The sequence below is a fragment of the Euprymna scolopes genome, chromosome 13, assembly GCF_053919585.1.
Source record: "Euprymna scolopes isolate OS-2025 chromosome 13, ASM5391958v1, whole genome shotgun sequence".
NCBI classification, from domain to species: domain Eukaryota; kingdom Metazoa; phylum Mollusca; class Cephalopoda; order Sepiida; family Sepiolidae; genus Euprymna; species Euprymna scolopes.
Genome location: NC_136494.1, coordinates 4,465,765 through 4,483,718, shown reverse-complemented (window position 1 = coordinate 4,483,718; position 17,954 = coordinate 4,465,765). Strand labels below are relative to the sequence as shown.

General features: G+C 34.6%; 1 protein-coding gene across 2 annotated transcripts in view; it reads left to right on the top strand.

Annotated features, from left to right (window-relative positions):
* The window catches only part of LOC145291922 (SKA complex subunit 1-like), a 90,667-nt gene that overhangs the window by 17,303 nt on the left and 55,410 nt on the right, over positions 1-17,954 (top strand). For both annotated transcript variants that reach the window (XM_080137772.1, XM_080137773.1), the window contains 3 exons: positions 940-1,104; positions 11,562-11,731; positions 13,791-13,979. In XM_080137772.1, coding sequence (XP_079993898.1) covers positions 940-1,104; positions 11,562-11,731; positions 13,791-13,948 — 493 coding nt within the window. In that variant the 3' untranslated portion in view covers positions 13,949-13,979. The remainder of the gene's footprint in view (positions 1-939; positions 1,105-11,561; positions 11,732-13,790; positions 13,980-17,954) is intronic.

The following is a 17,954-nucleotide window of genomic DNA, read 5'->3' as shown; positions in this document are numbered from 1 at the left end:
ATAGAAGGCAGTTGAAGGCAAAAACCATTCCTTTCAAGATGAGAACAGCTAGAATTAACAGAACCAAATGTGCGGTGCTGTTATCTTGTAGGAGAACTATCTCTATAAAAACTGTACCAAAAGGATAACCAAAGAAAGGAAAGCAAGGTCTTTCTCTAAACAACTCATATTTATTTGTATGGTGTGCACCACTGGGTGTAGGTTGCTAGAAGTGTAGCATAACAGTGTCTAAATGCTGAATATATAATATAGCGGACTATGTAACATGTATATACACAAGATGCTACTGGTGTGTTCTGTTGTGGGGATATTAGATCTGGCTTTGGAGCACAGAATTAACTTTAGCCCTAGCACTCGAACTTAGGGTTAGTGCATGTACCAGCATTTGTTGAAGGGTAAGGGACTGTACCATCGAAGATGTGCCACCTGACTGATACCCTTTAGATATTCGACCCTTGGGTATCGAGGTTCTTATCTAATTTCAGTTGGGTCTAGGTAAATAGTGTTGGGCTTATATTCCTTGTAATCCTCCGTGAAAACAGTTATGAAACATAGCGAAAATAAAAGAGCATAGTTTGCAGTTGAGCAGGAAAACAGATCAACAAAAGGAGAAAGAGAAAAAGAACAAAACGGCAAGGATAACTCAAAATCCACTTAAACAGCACTGAAATAAAAGCATATAACCAAAAGACAGAATAAGGATAAAATAAAATGCCACAAGTATCAAACTTAGTCTTTCAGTTTTCCCGGTAATTATATATTATTATAAAGTCTGGTGGGGTTTAATCATACAAAAGTTTTCTTGACTGAATGTTAATGGGATGACTGAACGGGTCCCTGGAAATGTAAGAAAGTTGAGAAATGTACGAATATCATCAAACGATAATAACGATATTATTTGCAAGTTTTAATCATAACATGTATTTTTTTTTGTTTCAGTGTGTCAGTAAAAGCCAGCATAGTCCAGGATATGTCACCTCAGTTCGACATTCAGTCAAATTCATCAGAAACAAAACCTGCTATTTCTATTTCTCATGTCGATGAATGTTCGTCAAAGAATTTTATTAACTACTTAACAGTTTCCGAATTTGAATTAGTTCCAAAGTAAGGATATTTTTTTTTTAATTTTCATCATATTTCCATTTTTTTTTTTTTTTTTTTATATTTCCATTTTTGTTTTTTTTTATATTTCCATTTTTTTTTTTATATTTCCATTTTTTTTTTTATATTTCCATTTTTTTTTTTATTTTTAATTTTCATCATATTCCCATTTTTTTTTTTTTTAAAGATTTTTTCATCATATTCCCATTTTTTTTTTTTCATATTTCCATTTTTTTTTTTTGAATTTTCATCATATTCCCATTTTTTTTTTCCATATTTCCATTTTTTTTTAAATTTTCATCATATTCCCATTTTTTTTTTCCATATATCCATTTTTTTTTTTTGAATTTTCATCATATTCCCATTTTTTTTTGAATTTTCATCATATTCCCATTTTTTTTTTTTAATTTTCATCATATTCCCATTTTTTTTTTTCATATTTCCATTTTTTTTTTTAATTTATCATATTCCCATTTTTTTTTTCCATATTTCCATTTTTTTTTTTTAATTTTCATCATATTCCAATTTTTTTTTAAATTTTCATCATATTCCCATTTTTTTTTTTAATTTTCATCATATTCCCATTTTTTTTTATATTTCCATTTTTTTTTTTTTTAAATTTTCATTATATTCCCATTTTTTTTTTTTTTTCATATTTCCATATTTTTTTATTTTTAAAAAGATTTTTTCATCACATTCCCATTTTTTTTTTTAATTTTCATCATATTTCTATTTTTTGTTTTGTTTTCACCATATTCCCATTAAATAAAAAAAAAATTTTTTTTTCATATTGCCATTTTTTTATTTAAAAACATTTTTTCTTTTTGTGTTTTAAAAATTCTTTTCATATTCCTATTTTTTGTTTTGTTTAAAAAATTTTTTTTCATATTTCCATTCAGGTTTTTAAAAAATTTTTTCATATTCTCATGTTTTTTTTTACATTTCTTTCATCATATTCCCAATTTTTTTGTTTTTTAAATTTTTTCATCATATTCCCAATTTCTTTGTTTTTTAAATTTTTTCATAATATTCCCAATTTCTTTGTTTTTTAAATTTTTTCATCATATTCCCAATTTTTTTGTTTTTTAAATTTTTTCATCATATTCCCAATTTTTTTTGTTTTTCAAATTTTTTCATCATATTCTCAATTTTTTTTGTTTTTCAAATTTTTTCATCATATTCCCAATTTTTTTGTTTTTTAAATTTTTTCATCATATTCCCAATTTTTTTGTTTTTTAAATTTTTTCATCATATTCCCAATTTTTTTGTTTTTTAAATTTTTTCATCATATTCCCAATTTTTTTGTTTTTTTAATTTTTTCATCATATTCCCAATTTTTTTGTTTTTTAAATTTTTTCATCATATTCCCAATTTTTTTTGTTTTTCAAATTTTTTCATCATATTCCCAATTTTTTTGTTTTTTAAATTTTTTCATCATATTCCCAATTTTCTTTGTTTTTTAAATTTTTTCATCATATTCCCAATTTTTTTTGTTTTTCAAATTTTTTCATCATATTCCCAATTTTTTTGTTTTTTTAAATTTTTTCATCATATTCCCAATTTCTTTGTTTTTTAAATTTTTTCATCATATTCCCAATTTTTTTGTTTTTTAAATTTTTTCATATTCCCAATTTTTTTGTTTTTTAAATTTTTTCATCATATTCCCAATTTTTTTGTTTTTTAAATTTTTTCATCATATTCCCAATTTTTTTGTTTTTTAAATTTTTTCATCATATTCCCAATTTTTTTGTTTTTTAAATTTTTTCATCATATTCCCAATTTTTTTGTTTTTTAAATTTTTTCATCATATTCCCAATTTTTTTGTTTTTTAAATTTTTTCATCATATTCCCAATTTTTTTGTTTTTTAAATTTTTTATCATATTCCCAATTTTTTTGTTTTTTAAATTTTTTTCATCATATTCCCAGTTTTTTTGTTTTTTAAATTTTTCATCATATTCCCAATTTTTTTGTTTTTTAAATTTTTTCATCATATTCCCAATTTTTTTGTATTTTAAATTTTTTCATCATATTCCCAATTTTTTTGTTTTTTAAATTTTTTCATCATATTCCCAATTTCTTTGTTTTTTAAATTTTTTCATCATATTCCCAATTTTTTTGTTTTTTAAATTTTTTCATCATATTCCCAATTTCTTTGTTTTTTAAATTTTTTCATCATATTCCCAATTTTTTTGTTTTTTAAATTTTTTATCATATTCCCAATTTTTTTGTTTTTTTAAATTTTTTCATCATATTTCCAATTTTTTTGTTTTTCAAATGTTTAGGCTATATATTTTTTTTTTTTTTTTTTTTTTTTTTTATTACATTTTCACCCCAAACAAGGCACATTGCCACTTTGGTGTAGGGGGCTACTATCAGGGGCAACAACTACTGGGGTATTATGTAGGGATTTGGGCAGCAAGATGTCGGTTCACGTTGCACTTGAACTTCTGCACGTCAGTACAGTTGGGGAAGCAGGGACTGGAACGGAATTCCAAAGTCTAGCGGTTCTGGGGAAGAAACTACTGGAGTAGAAAGATCTTTTACATCTAGGGATATATATATATATATATATATATATATATTTTACTTGGGAGTCACCACTTATCAAGGCCAAAAGGCCACTCAAGGATAAGAGTTAATGTATGTAAGGTGGTAGTGTAGTAATTGTTAATGGTATAAATTGGGTAGAATTTGATTATTTATGGGGAATGGCTCAACAAGAATTTGTTTACATCGGATTTGAAGGCTATCATGTTGTATTCAACTGGGAAACAGGCCAGTGGAAGAGTGCGGGCAGTTCTGGGACAAAAGTTTTGTTTATGAAATCTATGTTTAGATTCAGGCACAGATAGAGAGTGGATGAAATCGTATATAATGACTGGAGTTAGTAGAGTATATTTTCTGAAAGTTTGGCAAGGGGGGGCACAGATTGCAGTTCATTCGAGCACTTTCCATAAACTCTTCAAAAACATGATGACACTACAATAAAAAAATAAACTTAAACCAGGCCTAGGGACAAACAAATTCAACTTGCCTCCTCCCTTGAGGCTTGCATTCACTAACATCCGTGGGCTTAGAACTAATTTACCTGATGTTGAAGCATTTCTCCTAACAAATACCCCGGATATCTTAGCGCTAAGTGAGACTAACCTACACTCCTCCATCCCTTCTAACTACTTTAACATGCCTGGATATCTCCCACTCTGCCGTAAGGACTCTGACAGACATATGCACGGAGTCTACATTTGTAACACCCTCCCCCTGACTAGAGAAACAAACCTAGAAACGATCAAGCCTTTATGTGCTTTAGACTAAACATACAACACAACATTAGCTATTTTTATTTTCTCTACCGCTCTCCCTCGACCCAGGACTGCACCATAATAAACAAAGTCTCTGACAGCATAGACACGGCACTCTCCCTCGGCACTAGCGCCCAAGTCCATGTATTTGGTGACTTTAATGTTCACCACAAAAACTGGCTTGGATTCTCTACTCACACAGATGCAGCGGGCAGCACAACACATAGTTTTGCTATATCTCACTCCCTATCACAAATGGTTACGCTTCCAACCTGTTTCCCTGACCAGCAAGAACAACAAGCATCACTTCTAGATCTGTTTCTGACTACAGTTCCCGAGGATTGTACAACAAATGCTGACAGCCCACTCGGGAACGCTGACCATGCAGTGATAATGGTAGAAATCGCCCTAAATTCTAGACCCGAAACTGAAGAGCCAGTGCTCAAAACGAGATATTATAAAAAGGCTGACTGGGAAGCCATCAGAGATCTTATCAGAGATGCCCCATAGGGAAATATTTTTTCTCTTCCTGCTGAATAGTGCGCAAATGAGACCACTGAATGGTTCAAAACAGCAATGGAAGCACATGTTCCCATGCAGAAATTTTATAGCAAGCCCGACTCTCCCCAATGGTTTACTTTGACTTGTGCAACTGCCATTGCTCAAAGGCAGCATGCATACCGCAGATTTAACCGACATAAGTCCAGTTCAAACAAACAGAAGTACATAGAAGCTAGAAATAACGTTAAGAAAGAAATAGCGACAGCCAAGAGAGAATTTACTGAAACCACTAAAAAACGCATCCAAGCACAAAAATTAGGAACTCGTGTCTTCTGGAAAATCTACAACAGTGTAGTAAACAATGGGCAATCAACAATTCCCCCATTAACCAACAATCACGAGGTTGTTTGCTCAGCAACTGACAAAGCTAATTTGCTTGCCAGCCGGTTTGCTCAGGTACATGCTATCACATGCTATCATAAAAAATCTTGACACTTTAAAAGCATGTGGACCTGATCTCATCCCAGCTGTGCTATTAAAAAAGTGCTCAGCCGAAGTAGCTCCAGTTCTCTCCAAAGTCTACAACAAATGCCTTAATGAATCCTGCTTTCCGGGCTGTTGGAAAACCGCTTCTGTGGTACCAATATTCAAGAATTCTGGCGAAAGAACTGACCCATCAAATTATCGCCCTATTAGCCTCCTCCCGCTTTTCGCCAAAATATTCGAGACCATAATTAACCATGCTCTAGACCGGCACCTTACAGATGCTAAACTTCTGACTGACAAACAATATGGATTTAGACAAGTCCATTCCACAGCTGACATCCTTACTGTAATCTCTGAACGTATATACCATTCACTGGACAAAGCGGAGAAGGCAGAGCGGTAGCTCTAGATATATCTAAGGCTTTTGACAGGGTATGGCACAAGGGTCTCCTCAGGAAAATTAAATCATACGGTATCACTGGTAGAATACTTAGCATAATTAAATCCTTCTTAGATAAGAGAAAAATCCAGGTTGTCCTCGACGATCGAACATCTAAACAGTGTGATATAAATGCGGGAGTGCCTCAGGGGTCTATTCTTGGACCTCTATTGTTCCTGATATTTATTAATGACCTCCCCGACAAAACTGCCTCTGAGATGGGTATATATGCTGATGACACTACACTCTATAACAGGCATGACAGGAAAACAAACAAACACATATCTAAAGAAATGGCAAAAACACTAGAGGATGACCTCCAATCTGTAGTGGAATGGGGACATAAATGGATGGTCATATTCAATGCTGCTAAGGCTAAACTGGTTTCCTTCAATAACTACAAGAAACCTTCTCTGCCACCAATAGCAATGGCCAGTGACTCCTTGTCTGAGAGTACATCTTTCAAACTGCTTGGCCTACCGTTCACAGGAAACATGAGCTGGAACAATTATATTGAAAACATTGCCAGGGCCGCTGCGAAAAAGGTAGGCTCTCTCTACCATGCTAGAAAACTACTGACACCTGAAAGTATCCTGTACCTCTATAAGGCCACCATTTGCCCATGTATGGAGTATTGTTGTCACATCTGGGCTGGTGCATCTGCTACTAGTCTCTCGCTCCTTGACAAGGTTAAAAAAAGAGTCGCCAATCTGATAGACCCTGAACTGGCATCTAAGCTTCAGTCTCTGTCCCATCAACGAAACGTTGCATCCCTCTGCTTGTTCTACAAGTATTTTAATGGTGAATGCTCTGACGAACTGCAGACACTTGTGCCCCCACGACGCAGACACCCTTGACAAACCCGACAGGCAGCTAAATCCCACCCCCACACAGTAGAGATCCCTAGATGTAAAAGATCTTTCTACTCCAGTAGTTTTTTCCCCAGAATCGCTAGACTCTGAAATTCCATTCCAGGATCCTGCTTCCCTAACTGTACTGACATGCAGAAGTTCAAGTGTAACGTGAACCGACATCTTGCTGCCCAAATCCCTACATAGTGCCCCAGTAGTTGCTGACCCTGATAGTAGCCCCCTACACCCAAGTGGCAATGTGCCTTGTTTGGGGTGAAAATGTAATAAAAAAAAAAAAAATAAACTATATGGCATAATCACCTTAACATACTAGTTTCCATTAGGTCATCACAGTTTAAGCCTCGTGAGCTTGTTTGATAGACTTGGATGGGAGGGGGCTGTATTGTTGCCACATCTGGGAAGGAGCTGCTGGAAAGAACTTATCCTGCCGTGACAGAGTTCAAAATAGACTTCATAGCCTAGGGGATGCCCTTTTCTCTTCCATGCAACCTTTTTCTTACAGAAGAGACGTTGCGAGCCTGTCTCTGCTTTGTCGTTATTTTCATGGTAAGTGCTCGTCTGTGCTCCAATCTATCCCCCCCACCAAACATTCACGATAACCACTTGTCTAGCTGAAAACACTGTCAATAATTTCCCCCACTTTTTATCCATTCTTAAACCCAAACGTAGATTCTATTAAAAAAGCTTCTTTCTTAGAACTGCACACCTGTGAAACTGTCTTCCATTTGCATGCTTTCCAGCTGACTACAATATGGTCATCTTCAAGTCCAATGTAAACAAGTTCTTGATGAGCCGTTCCCCTTAAGTAATCCAATTTACCAAATTTACACTTCTAACGATTACTACGATATTGTCCTTTTGACTACTGTACTCTTTGACCCTTCTCCTCGAGTGGCCTCTGGGCCTTGATAAGTGGTGATTCCTTTGTAAAAAAAAAACACATGTTAAATGTATATATTTTTTTAAAACGTAAAAATACACTTGTGATGAAATGATCTATAAATTTTAGTTTTACTGGAAGTTTAAATCGATAAATATTTATTATTTTATTATTACTACCAGAAGTGGAAGATTTTTTTAAAAAACAAAATCAAATTAAAAACATAATTAAAAGAATCGTTTTTGGCATCAGAAAATAGGCACAAATTTTTCTGATTCTTATACTCCAAAAAGTTCCGATTTTCTCGATTCCAATTAATTGTCCCAAAACTAGACACCATTGCAGGAAACAATTTCTAAGCACTAAGGTCCACATCTACAAAGTCTGTTGAAACCTGTTTGTCATCAGCTGACGTCAGCTCATCTTGATCATCTCTGAGCCACAACCTGCCTTCCACTGTTCCAACCTGTTGCAAACTCAATACTACAAACTGCCGCCAACTATTGTAAAACATCACTTCTAAAACTAACTCTAAACATATTAGTTTCCATTGTTCGGTCCTTTTGTCTCAAATCACTGCCACACCTTGATTAACAATCCTATTTTAGCTTTCTTTTGTGTTCCTTGCTGAACAAATTCCTATACATTTGTTCTGATAAGCTTCTTCTTTTAATTTCCTAACACTTGGGCGAGGAGGAACATCAATAGTATCACAGCTTTGATAGGAAAAAAATTAAACACTCTTTCAACACAGTTTTTGCATTCATCAATAATTAGAGCACTTACTAAAACGTTTCATAAAACTATGCATACATTTCATCCATGTTTAAAAATTCTTACATTTAATCCAAACAAAATGACTCTCTCAACAACGTATTCCCATACAGAGATAGCAAACTATTTCCCTCTCTATATATTAAGTCCTCTCACACCACTTGGTTATAATACTAACAAATATACTTACTTTTGCATGACCATTATTATTTCCTTTCCATCCTCCAACTAATACCACACTATAACAGATAAAGAATATAAATAATAGATGCTCCTTCTGAATTAAATAGATTTTACCTTGCCTCATGCTTGTATTCACAAAATAACAGATTATCCTACTGCCTGATTTTCAGTACAAACCTCTAACTCTTATTAATATTTTCAGTCATTCTTCAGAATAACAGAATGATTTACAGAAGAAGTCCAATCATATTCAATATGTCGTCTGTACTGATTGAACTTTTTTTTGAAAATGGCTGCATTAGATGACGCACATTTCATTTAGCGTTAAATTATTTTTTTCTGCTGAAAGCTGTTAATCTTACTTTGCACGCATCGCTTAAAACATTTCCTGAAGCGTTTTCCTCAAAAAAATGCGTACATTTCATTCACGTTTAATAATTATTGCATTTAATCCGAACAAAATGCCTCTCTTAATTAAATATTTCTTCTTTTTTTTTTTTTCTTTTTTTTTTTACATGGTGGTCACCACTTATCAAGGCCAAGAAGCCATTCGGGGATAAGGGTTATTGCGTGTACAGTAATCAATGGGGTAGTATCGTAGTAATCGTTTGTATTGGAGATTTGATAAAGTGTCTTACTTAAGGCGGCGGTCTATCAGGAATTTGTTTATGTTGGACTTGAAGACATCCAAGTTGTAGTCAAGTGGGAAACAGGCAAATGGAAGAGAGTTCCACAGGCGTGCACTTCTAAGAAAAAAGCTTTGTTCATGGAATCTACATTTTGATTTAGGCACAGATAAAGAGTGGGGAGGAAAATTATTGACAGTGGTTTCAGCTAGACGGGTGCTTATCGTGAAAGATTGGCGATGGGGGGGGGCAGAGATTGGAGCTCAGACGAGCACTTGCCATGAAAATGGCAATAAAATAAAGACAGGCTCGCAACGTCTCTTCTGTGAGAGAGAGGTTGCAGGGAAGAGAAAAGGGCACCTCCCACTAAACCACAAAGTCTATTTTGTACTCTGTCAAGGCAGGATAGGCTGTTTTTAGCAGCTCCTGCCCAGATATGGCAGCAGTACTCCATCCTTGGACGTATTTGGCTTTTGTATAGATAGAGAATTGCATCAGTAGTGAGATATCTTCTGGAGCAGTAGAAGGATCCCACCATTTTCCCAGCGATCTTGGCAACAGACTTGATGTACGTGTTCCATTTCAGATCAGGAGTGAAGGTCAAACCTAGAAGCTTGTCAAAACATGTCAAAAATATTCATATAGAAAAGGTAGCAGAGGATTTATATCATAAATAATAGTAAGAATATTTTTCTGCATTTATCTACTGGCTGTGTCTGCTATAGACTGGACAATATGCCTACCCTTCCCGATTTACAAATCACAAATAATTACGATCTTCATTGGACCATTTATAAAAAAAGTTGAATATCGAATGCAGTAGCAAGTCCTGGGAACGTATACCAGAAAAAGCAGTTGGAAATAAGTCATACACCATCCACCATTGCTGTGTAATTTTTAGTTATGTACACCTACCATTTTGAAAAAAATCTCAAAAAAAAGAAGGGAGATGACCCAACAATAATTTATACTTGATTTATGTTGTAATACCTACGAATTCTCATTAATCGCTTAAAAATTATTTGCTTTATCAAAATAAAACAACTTCATCAATTTATGTGATTTTTGGAACATGATAATTTTGTTTTGTCATGGGTACATATATCACAGATTTTTCGCTTTTTTTCCTTAGGAAATTGGGCAAGAACCCTTACTGTTAGTGTATTTCATACAATTATTTTTTAGTTATCTCCCTTTTTGTCGTTCTCTCCTATTTTGGAGCTAGAATTTTTAAATTATTTACAAGAGAAGATGCTAGGTAATGGAGCTGTTAAACCTGACCTAGTGATATGAAATAGGAGGAAGAAAGAAGCAACCCTAGTTGAATTCGGTGTCTATAATGATGTTGGCTTAAATCGAACTAAGAGGGGAAAGATAACAGAATACCAACATCTTATGTACAACATGAAACTGTAATAATATGCATCATTCCAGTAATTATAGAAGCAACCACTCAGCGAAAAAAAATTTCAAAAACTACTTGGCATATATACCAAGTGAATCAAGCGCAAGCGATACAATTGCATTTAAAGGAATGGTTAGAATCTTAAAAAAATTTCTTAGTTTGAATGTACAAGATGATAGCAGATGACTGTCTAACATTCAGTAGGATTCCCCATACCCAACTAGAAATAAAGCAAATGAAAGAAGGAAATATAATGAAACCGTAATCTGCCTCCAAGAAAAGCGCAGTGAAAATCCGAACTACAGAGTTTCTTAATCAAAAAAAAAATACACTTCATGAAGCATTTCAATTAAACGCTCAAACATTTCAATTAGATACTCAAACATTTCAATTAGATACTCAAACATTTCAATTAGATACTCAAACATTTCGATTAAATACTCAAACATTTCGATTAAACGCTCAAACATTTCGATTAAACGCTCAAACATTTCGATTAAACGCTCAAACATTTCGATTAAACGCTCAAACATTTCGATTAAACGCTCAAACATTTCGATTACATACTCAAAGCAACAATTATGAAAGCCTCTTTACACCAAAAACAACAATCAATTCCAACAAGTTACCAGCTACAAAGGCATCTTGCTACTCAACTTCCCACAGTCTCCTGTTAGACATGTTCCAAATATTATTCCCATTGTTCCAAGTAGAAATATACTTCATTTAAGGTGAAAGGGTAAAAATAAAATATTAAATGACGATCGTCTAAATCTGAGAGGAGTCGATTGAAAACATATTGCATGAAATCATTGTTTACAGCAAAATCGCACCCCTTCACTGTTTAGGTCCCTAGATGCCGTAAAGCCGTCTACTTTAATAGTTTCTTCTACTAGACTTAGATGAAATAATTATAGTTTAGAGCAGATTTGATATTAAAAAAAAAAAAAAATTTTCTTTTTTTTTTTTTTTTTTTTTTTTTTTTATTCAGATATATGAAAGGCAGATTAACATACAATCAAGTCAATTCTTATATCGATGAGATGGAGAAGATGTTTCAGATCAAATATAAACTCTTGCGGCAAAAGAAGTCAACGCTACCAGAAAAAAAGAAACAGTTGTATAAGATGTACAAAGAACAAGAGAATTCGCTTTCACAAGGTAAGCTTCTATCTCTATATATAAAACTCGCTGTTTACTTGTGTGTTTGTATGTTCTATACAAAAATGTTGATGTTTATCTGGTTTTACCCAATATTAAAAAAATTATTGGTCCCCTGACAAATTGGACCTCGTAATTCGCTTGCGTTCATCTGTTCGCACTTTTCTCAATAACCACGCTTTGGATTTTTTAAAAAATTTTGCACAAACATTAGTTGTGGTGAAAGTAAATTTTTGCCAAGATAGATTTTCCAGGATAACTCTGGTTGCTCTCCTATGGGGGATCATATGGGTAAAATGTTCCCACGCGGAAATTTTATAGCAAACCCCACTCTCCTCAATGGTTTACTTTTACTTGTGCACTTACATTGAGAGCATTGCCAAGACCGCTGCGAAGAAGGTAGGTTCTCTCTACCGTGCTAGTAAATTACTAACGCCCGAAAGTATCCTGTACCTCTATAAGGCCACCATTTGCCCATGTATGGAGTATTGTTGTTATATTTGGGCTGGTGCATCTACTACTAGTCTCTCGCTCATAGACAGGGTTCAAAAGAGAGTCGCCAACCTGATACGTCCTGAACTGTCATCTAAGCTTCAGCTTCTGTCCCATCGACGAAATGTAGCATCCTTCTGCTTGTTCTACAAGTATTTTAACGGTGAATGCTTTGATGAACTGCAAGCACTCACACCCCCTCGACGTAAATACCCCTGACAAACCCAACAAGTAGCTAAATCCAATAGAGACATGACCGGCAACTAAAATCAAGAACAGCAAACCAAAACCGACGAGTTAATCTGCAAACATTTATAACCTTTTACCATTAAAAATATTTTTAATTGCCTTTAAAAAAATATTAATAGATGCAACAAAGCAATTACCATTAAAAATATTTTTAATTGCCTTTAAAAAAAGAAGTTAATAGATGCAACAAAGCAATTACCAGTAAAAATATTTTTAATTGCCTTTAAAAAAACATTAATAAATGCAACAAAGCAATTACTTTTTTTAGACAGGCTCCTGTCCATCAGAAATTTGTTTCACGTACCAGAGAAAGGAAATAAAACTAGTTAGACTTTTAATTCAACCCCTAATCACCTCTCATATTGACATCATTTCTTGGTGGTCGTAGCTGTGGTGGAGATAATGCACTTCATAGTATCATAATATAACTCTGTAATTTTGCAGACAAAGTTTATCTAAAAATATTAAAGATATGATTTATGATTTATGATCCTGTGGTTTGCTAGATGATTGTCAGTGCAATCCCTGGCTTGAGACGGGTGCTTGTCTAGCCATACTGAAGAACTGTGATACAGCAAAAACAGTCTGTGGCTGACTATAAATTCGCTCTTCTTCTTGGGTAGAGCACTTTTGTTAAATTATATTGCCTGCCACTTAGCGTAATGCAAAGTTCTTTGTTTATAAATAAACAAGCGGGGCATTTTAAAAATGGCATTCAATTTTTATATAAACACATTGGAGATATGAATTATGAGCGCCAATCCCATGGCTTATGGGTGACTGCTGACTATCAGCTAGATGGTTGTAGGTTGAATCCTTGGCTTGAGATCAGTGTGAGTCTAACTACACTGAATAGTGATGATACAGCGAATGATGATAAATTACATAATAAAAATACTCATTTCATTTCAGTTATACATCCAAATTTGAATTATAACGGCCATATTCATTCCAAAAAGAATATAAATTGCATCATATCTTTTTTAAATATATTAACGGCTTTATGACATTTAAAAAATCTTACTCTCTTTACAACGCTATAACTTGTAATTTTCAACAACTTTTTTCATTCCGAAATGGAACAAAGTCATCATTTTTACAATAAGTATAATTTCAAATATTTCAACAAATCCAACCTTGGCTTTGCGGGTTGGTGTTTTTCCTCTCGGCCACCAGGTATTAACATTTAAATCAAAGTAAATTAAGATACTTACGAAACAATGTAATTGAGCTCGTCATAATTGACAGGCATGAGAGTATACCAAAATTGAAAGCTCCAATTTTTATCTTCTTGAATAGTTTTTTTTTTTTATCTCAGGTTTCCCATTCATCGTTGATGCAGACTTGAAGGAGCATACCAAACTTCGCATTGATCCAACTTTACGTTCAATCATCGTCATACTTCGGCACTGTGGACGCATCAAAGAAATCCGAGGTGGTGGCCTAACTCGTTATGCCGTCACGTCATTCTACTAACGTTTCCGACGCTGTTCTCTTTTACGATTTGGTAAAATTTCAACAACGCTTTCTTTGAACTTGTTTCCCCCCTTTTTGTTATGTCATATTTGCATTATATGTTGAAGTTGACCTTTTCGACATCTTCATTGGTCCATCAAAATTATCTATAAGATAATATATAACAGTACTGCTTGTTACTTTGAAGAAAGGATAAAATTAACTCGTACATTAATTCATTAACTTCTCTCCAAGAGGTGTTGGAACCCTCTTAAAAATGTTGGTGAAATTTGTTAAAATGATTTGTTTGATAATGTATGAACTTAATAAATATATACTAACCTGGGTGCCTAGCATTTCCCGGGTGTTTGGAGGTGTGTGTTGACAAAAAAAAAAAATTGTAGTAGGCAGGCAGGCTCAATCTCGTACCGCGAAGGAGGAAAAGAACCGTTGCTGGTGTGCCCATCGCCAAACTGGAAGCGATGAATGTTTAAATTAAGGCTCGTCAATCGAAAAAAGGGACTTTTAAAAATGTTGGCGGAAAAAGCGACCCCCTCCTTGTAGAAAAGTGTGCAGTTTGGGGTGAAGAAATTAATGTTTTTTAGCCTATTTTTTGATATTTGTTATCCGAAGGGTCAAGCTTCAAAATGATAATGATCTTGTGAAAATCCGTCGCCTCTGTCGAAAGTTTTTGCGAGATGTACAAACATTTAAACAGACAGGTGAAGTTTATATTATAGATATTCGTGTTGGGACGATTAATCGGGAATTGGAAAAATCAGAATTTGGGGGGTATCAGAATCTGAAAAATTGATGCCCAAAACGATTATTTTAATTATATTTTTTTTTTTTATTTTGATTTTGGTTAAAATAAAATCTTCCACTTCTGGCATCATTAATAAAATAATCATTGATTTGAAACTAATGTTAAAACTAACATTTATAGATCATCACTCCACAAATGTATTTTTACGCTTGAGAAAATATCTGCACATTTAACACGTGTTTTTAAATCAGGAAAAGATGAACTCGATAGTTAAATATTTAGAGATTTATAAAGAATTGGTAATTGTATCTGTGTTGTGTATTCACTGTGGCCAGTTGTTCAAATTGTGTTTGCCCTTATCTAAATCAATTTTTGTCACTGGTCCAAGATATATATTGTGACAATACATCCTGGTTGAAAAATCCCAAAAGGAAATTTGTCCCCGAAACGTATTGTAAAATAAAAAAATGATGTACGTGCAGGCTGTAAAATTATCACAACCCACTAGCACTTACCAATACTTCCATTGTGGAATTTCCTTATAAGATTCACGGTTGACGAAAAACCAGGCAATGAATAACGGAACAACACGGACGTATATATATTATACGCATATCATTTATTGTGCGTTAAAAATTCAATAATGAAGACAAAATATTAAAAGAAAATAATGAGAAAACATGCAGACAGTGTCCAACGGGTCAAAGGAGGGGAGGCGACACTAAAGAAAACTGTTCAAATGAACATAACCTCTTTTCTTTCCTTCCCTTTTTTTCTTTTTCGCGAGGAAAATGGTTGAGTTATGTGAGGCAGTAGAAATCTTTCAAAAAATATAAAAAAACAGTTCAATTCAGCAAGTCGACATTTGTGAGATAAGGGTAGATATTGAATAGTACTTAACTGAGGGCGTGCATTTAACCAATGATTAGGTATCCGACAAAATTCAATGTTCTGATGTTATAATGTGAGGCAGTCCCATTTTGCTGACACACGAGTCGATATCCTTCGAAGTTCGTTTGTCCACTTGTCTTCCCTCGTGTTTCTTTCTCACTTGTTTCTCAACCACCGACGTTCGGCTGTGCCCTTCCCATATCTCGAACCAAAGTAATTTCGTAATTCTGATGAATTCTCTTTTCGGTTCCAGGGATAAGGCTCAGTTGAGAGAGTTGCTATTTCACCGCATAAGGCGCAGTTTTATTATCGCCATTCGTTCGACGATGTGATCAGCTCCATTCCTTCTTTTTTTTTAAACTCCCTTTTTTTTTTCGTGCACCCCACTCTTGCCAAAACGGGTTTTTCTTTTTCTCCTCCTTTTTTTTCCACACGCTGCTTCGTTTTTGGAGGTGGGGTGTCTGGATGATTTCTCATTGTGACCTTGGCACATGTTTTTGACGAATCACTTGGTGGGAAGGGGGGATGGCAATGGGGTGTCTAACTCTTTTTTTTTTTTTTTTTTTTTTTTTTTTTTACACGGTGGTCACCTCTTATCAAGGCCCGGAAGCCACTCAGGGATAAGGGTTATTGCAAGTACAGTACGTTAGTGTGGAAATTTGATGAAGTGTTTACTTAAGGGGGCGGTTCATTAGGAATTTGTTAATGTTGGACTTGAAGACATCCAAGTTGTAGTCAGGTGGGAAGCAGGCAGACGGAACCGAGTTCCACAGCTTCCTTTTATGGGTCGACGCGTGGATTGTCACATGCCTCGATAGCAATGGGGTTGTGTGGGGGTGTCTGACCAATAGATATTCAAAATGAATTTAAAAAAGAGAGGGGGGAAATGGTCACTTCTGCATTATGCTCTGTTTTCCTGTGACAATACACACTGACAGCAAGTAAAACACAACACAGTTGATCTATAAAAAATATATTGCTTTTATTTGATGTTGACTAAGGCTTTTTTGGCCGTGATTCTCGGTTAGCTCGCTCCTTTTTAAAACTTTTTATATGCTGTCTAAATAATAATATCTATGACTAAGGAACTCTGGTCACAGCTATTTTTAATTTACCCGACTTTTACAAGCTATTTTGGAGATATTTTTTGATCGACGCGTAGCGGGAAAAACAAACTGGCTTCCAGCGCAAAACTAGGTCAAACATCACGCGACTTAACGTTCTCGCACCTGTTAATTTCACTTTATAAACGTCAACTTAACACACTTATCAATTCATCTATTCCCGTGGTTGAGATGGTTAGGTTGCAGGGTTTTTTTTTCATTTTCTTTCCACCTCCGCATCAAAGGTTCGGGGTTCAAGCCTACCTTTCTACTAAAATTTTTTTTTTCTTTTACACCTCCAAACACCCGGCCAACGTTTTTTTTTTTTTTTTTTTAAATAGGGTTGTTTTGATCTATCTTCCCCCTCAATACAAACACACCTCAAACACCCGGGCAACGCCGGATATTCACCGCTAGTCTATAATATAAATCTCACCTGTCTGTTTAAATGTATGTTTGTATGTCTGCCTAAAACTTTTGACAGAGGAGACAGATTTTCACAAGATCAATATTGATTTGAAGCTCGACCCTTCAGACGACAAATACCGAAAAATTGTCCCAAAACATTAATTCCTTCACCCTCAACTGCGCACTTTTCTACAGGGAGGGGTCAATTTTTTCGCCAATATTTTCAAAAGTTATCCCTTCTTTTCGATTGACTAGTCTTGATTTAAACCTTCGCCACTTCCGGTTTGGCGATGGATGCAACAAAAGACATGTCAAGTTTTTTTTTTTCACATTCTTTTGCTCATTTGCAGTACGGGTTCGAGCCTGCCTGCCTACTACCACTTTTTTTTTTTGCTCAACACACCCCACACACTTCAAACACCCGGGCAACGCCGGGCACCCAGGCTAGTTATGTAATAAATAAAACATTAACTTAATAAGGTTTATGAATTCCAATCCTTGACTTCAGATTTTTTTTTTGTATTTGAGTATATAATATACGCAATCCTACAAAAGATGACCCAAGCAGTAGAAATAAGATGCCTCAGAAAACTCCTTGGCATCTCATACAAGAACCATGTCACCAACAATGAAGTCTGCAGAAAGATCATTCAACAAGTGTGTTACTATGATGACCTACTGACCACAGTGGAAAAGAGGAAACGTAGATGGTTTGGGCACATGACATGCTCAGAAAGATTTGTAAAGTAACAGTCCAGGGAAAAAGAAGACAAAGAGGCAGACAAAAGAAAAAGTGGGTCGACAAGATCTTTGATTGGGGAGAGAAAAGCTTACACAGGCATTCACTCACAACTGCATC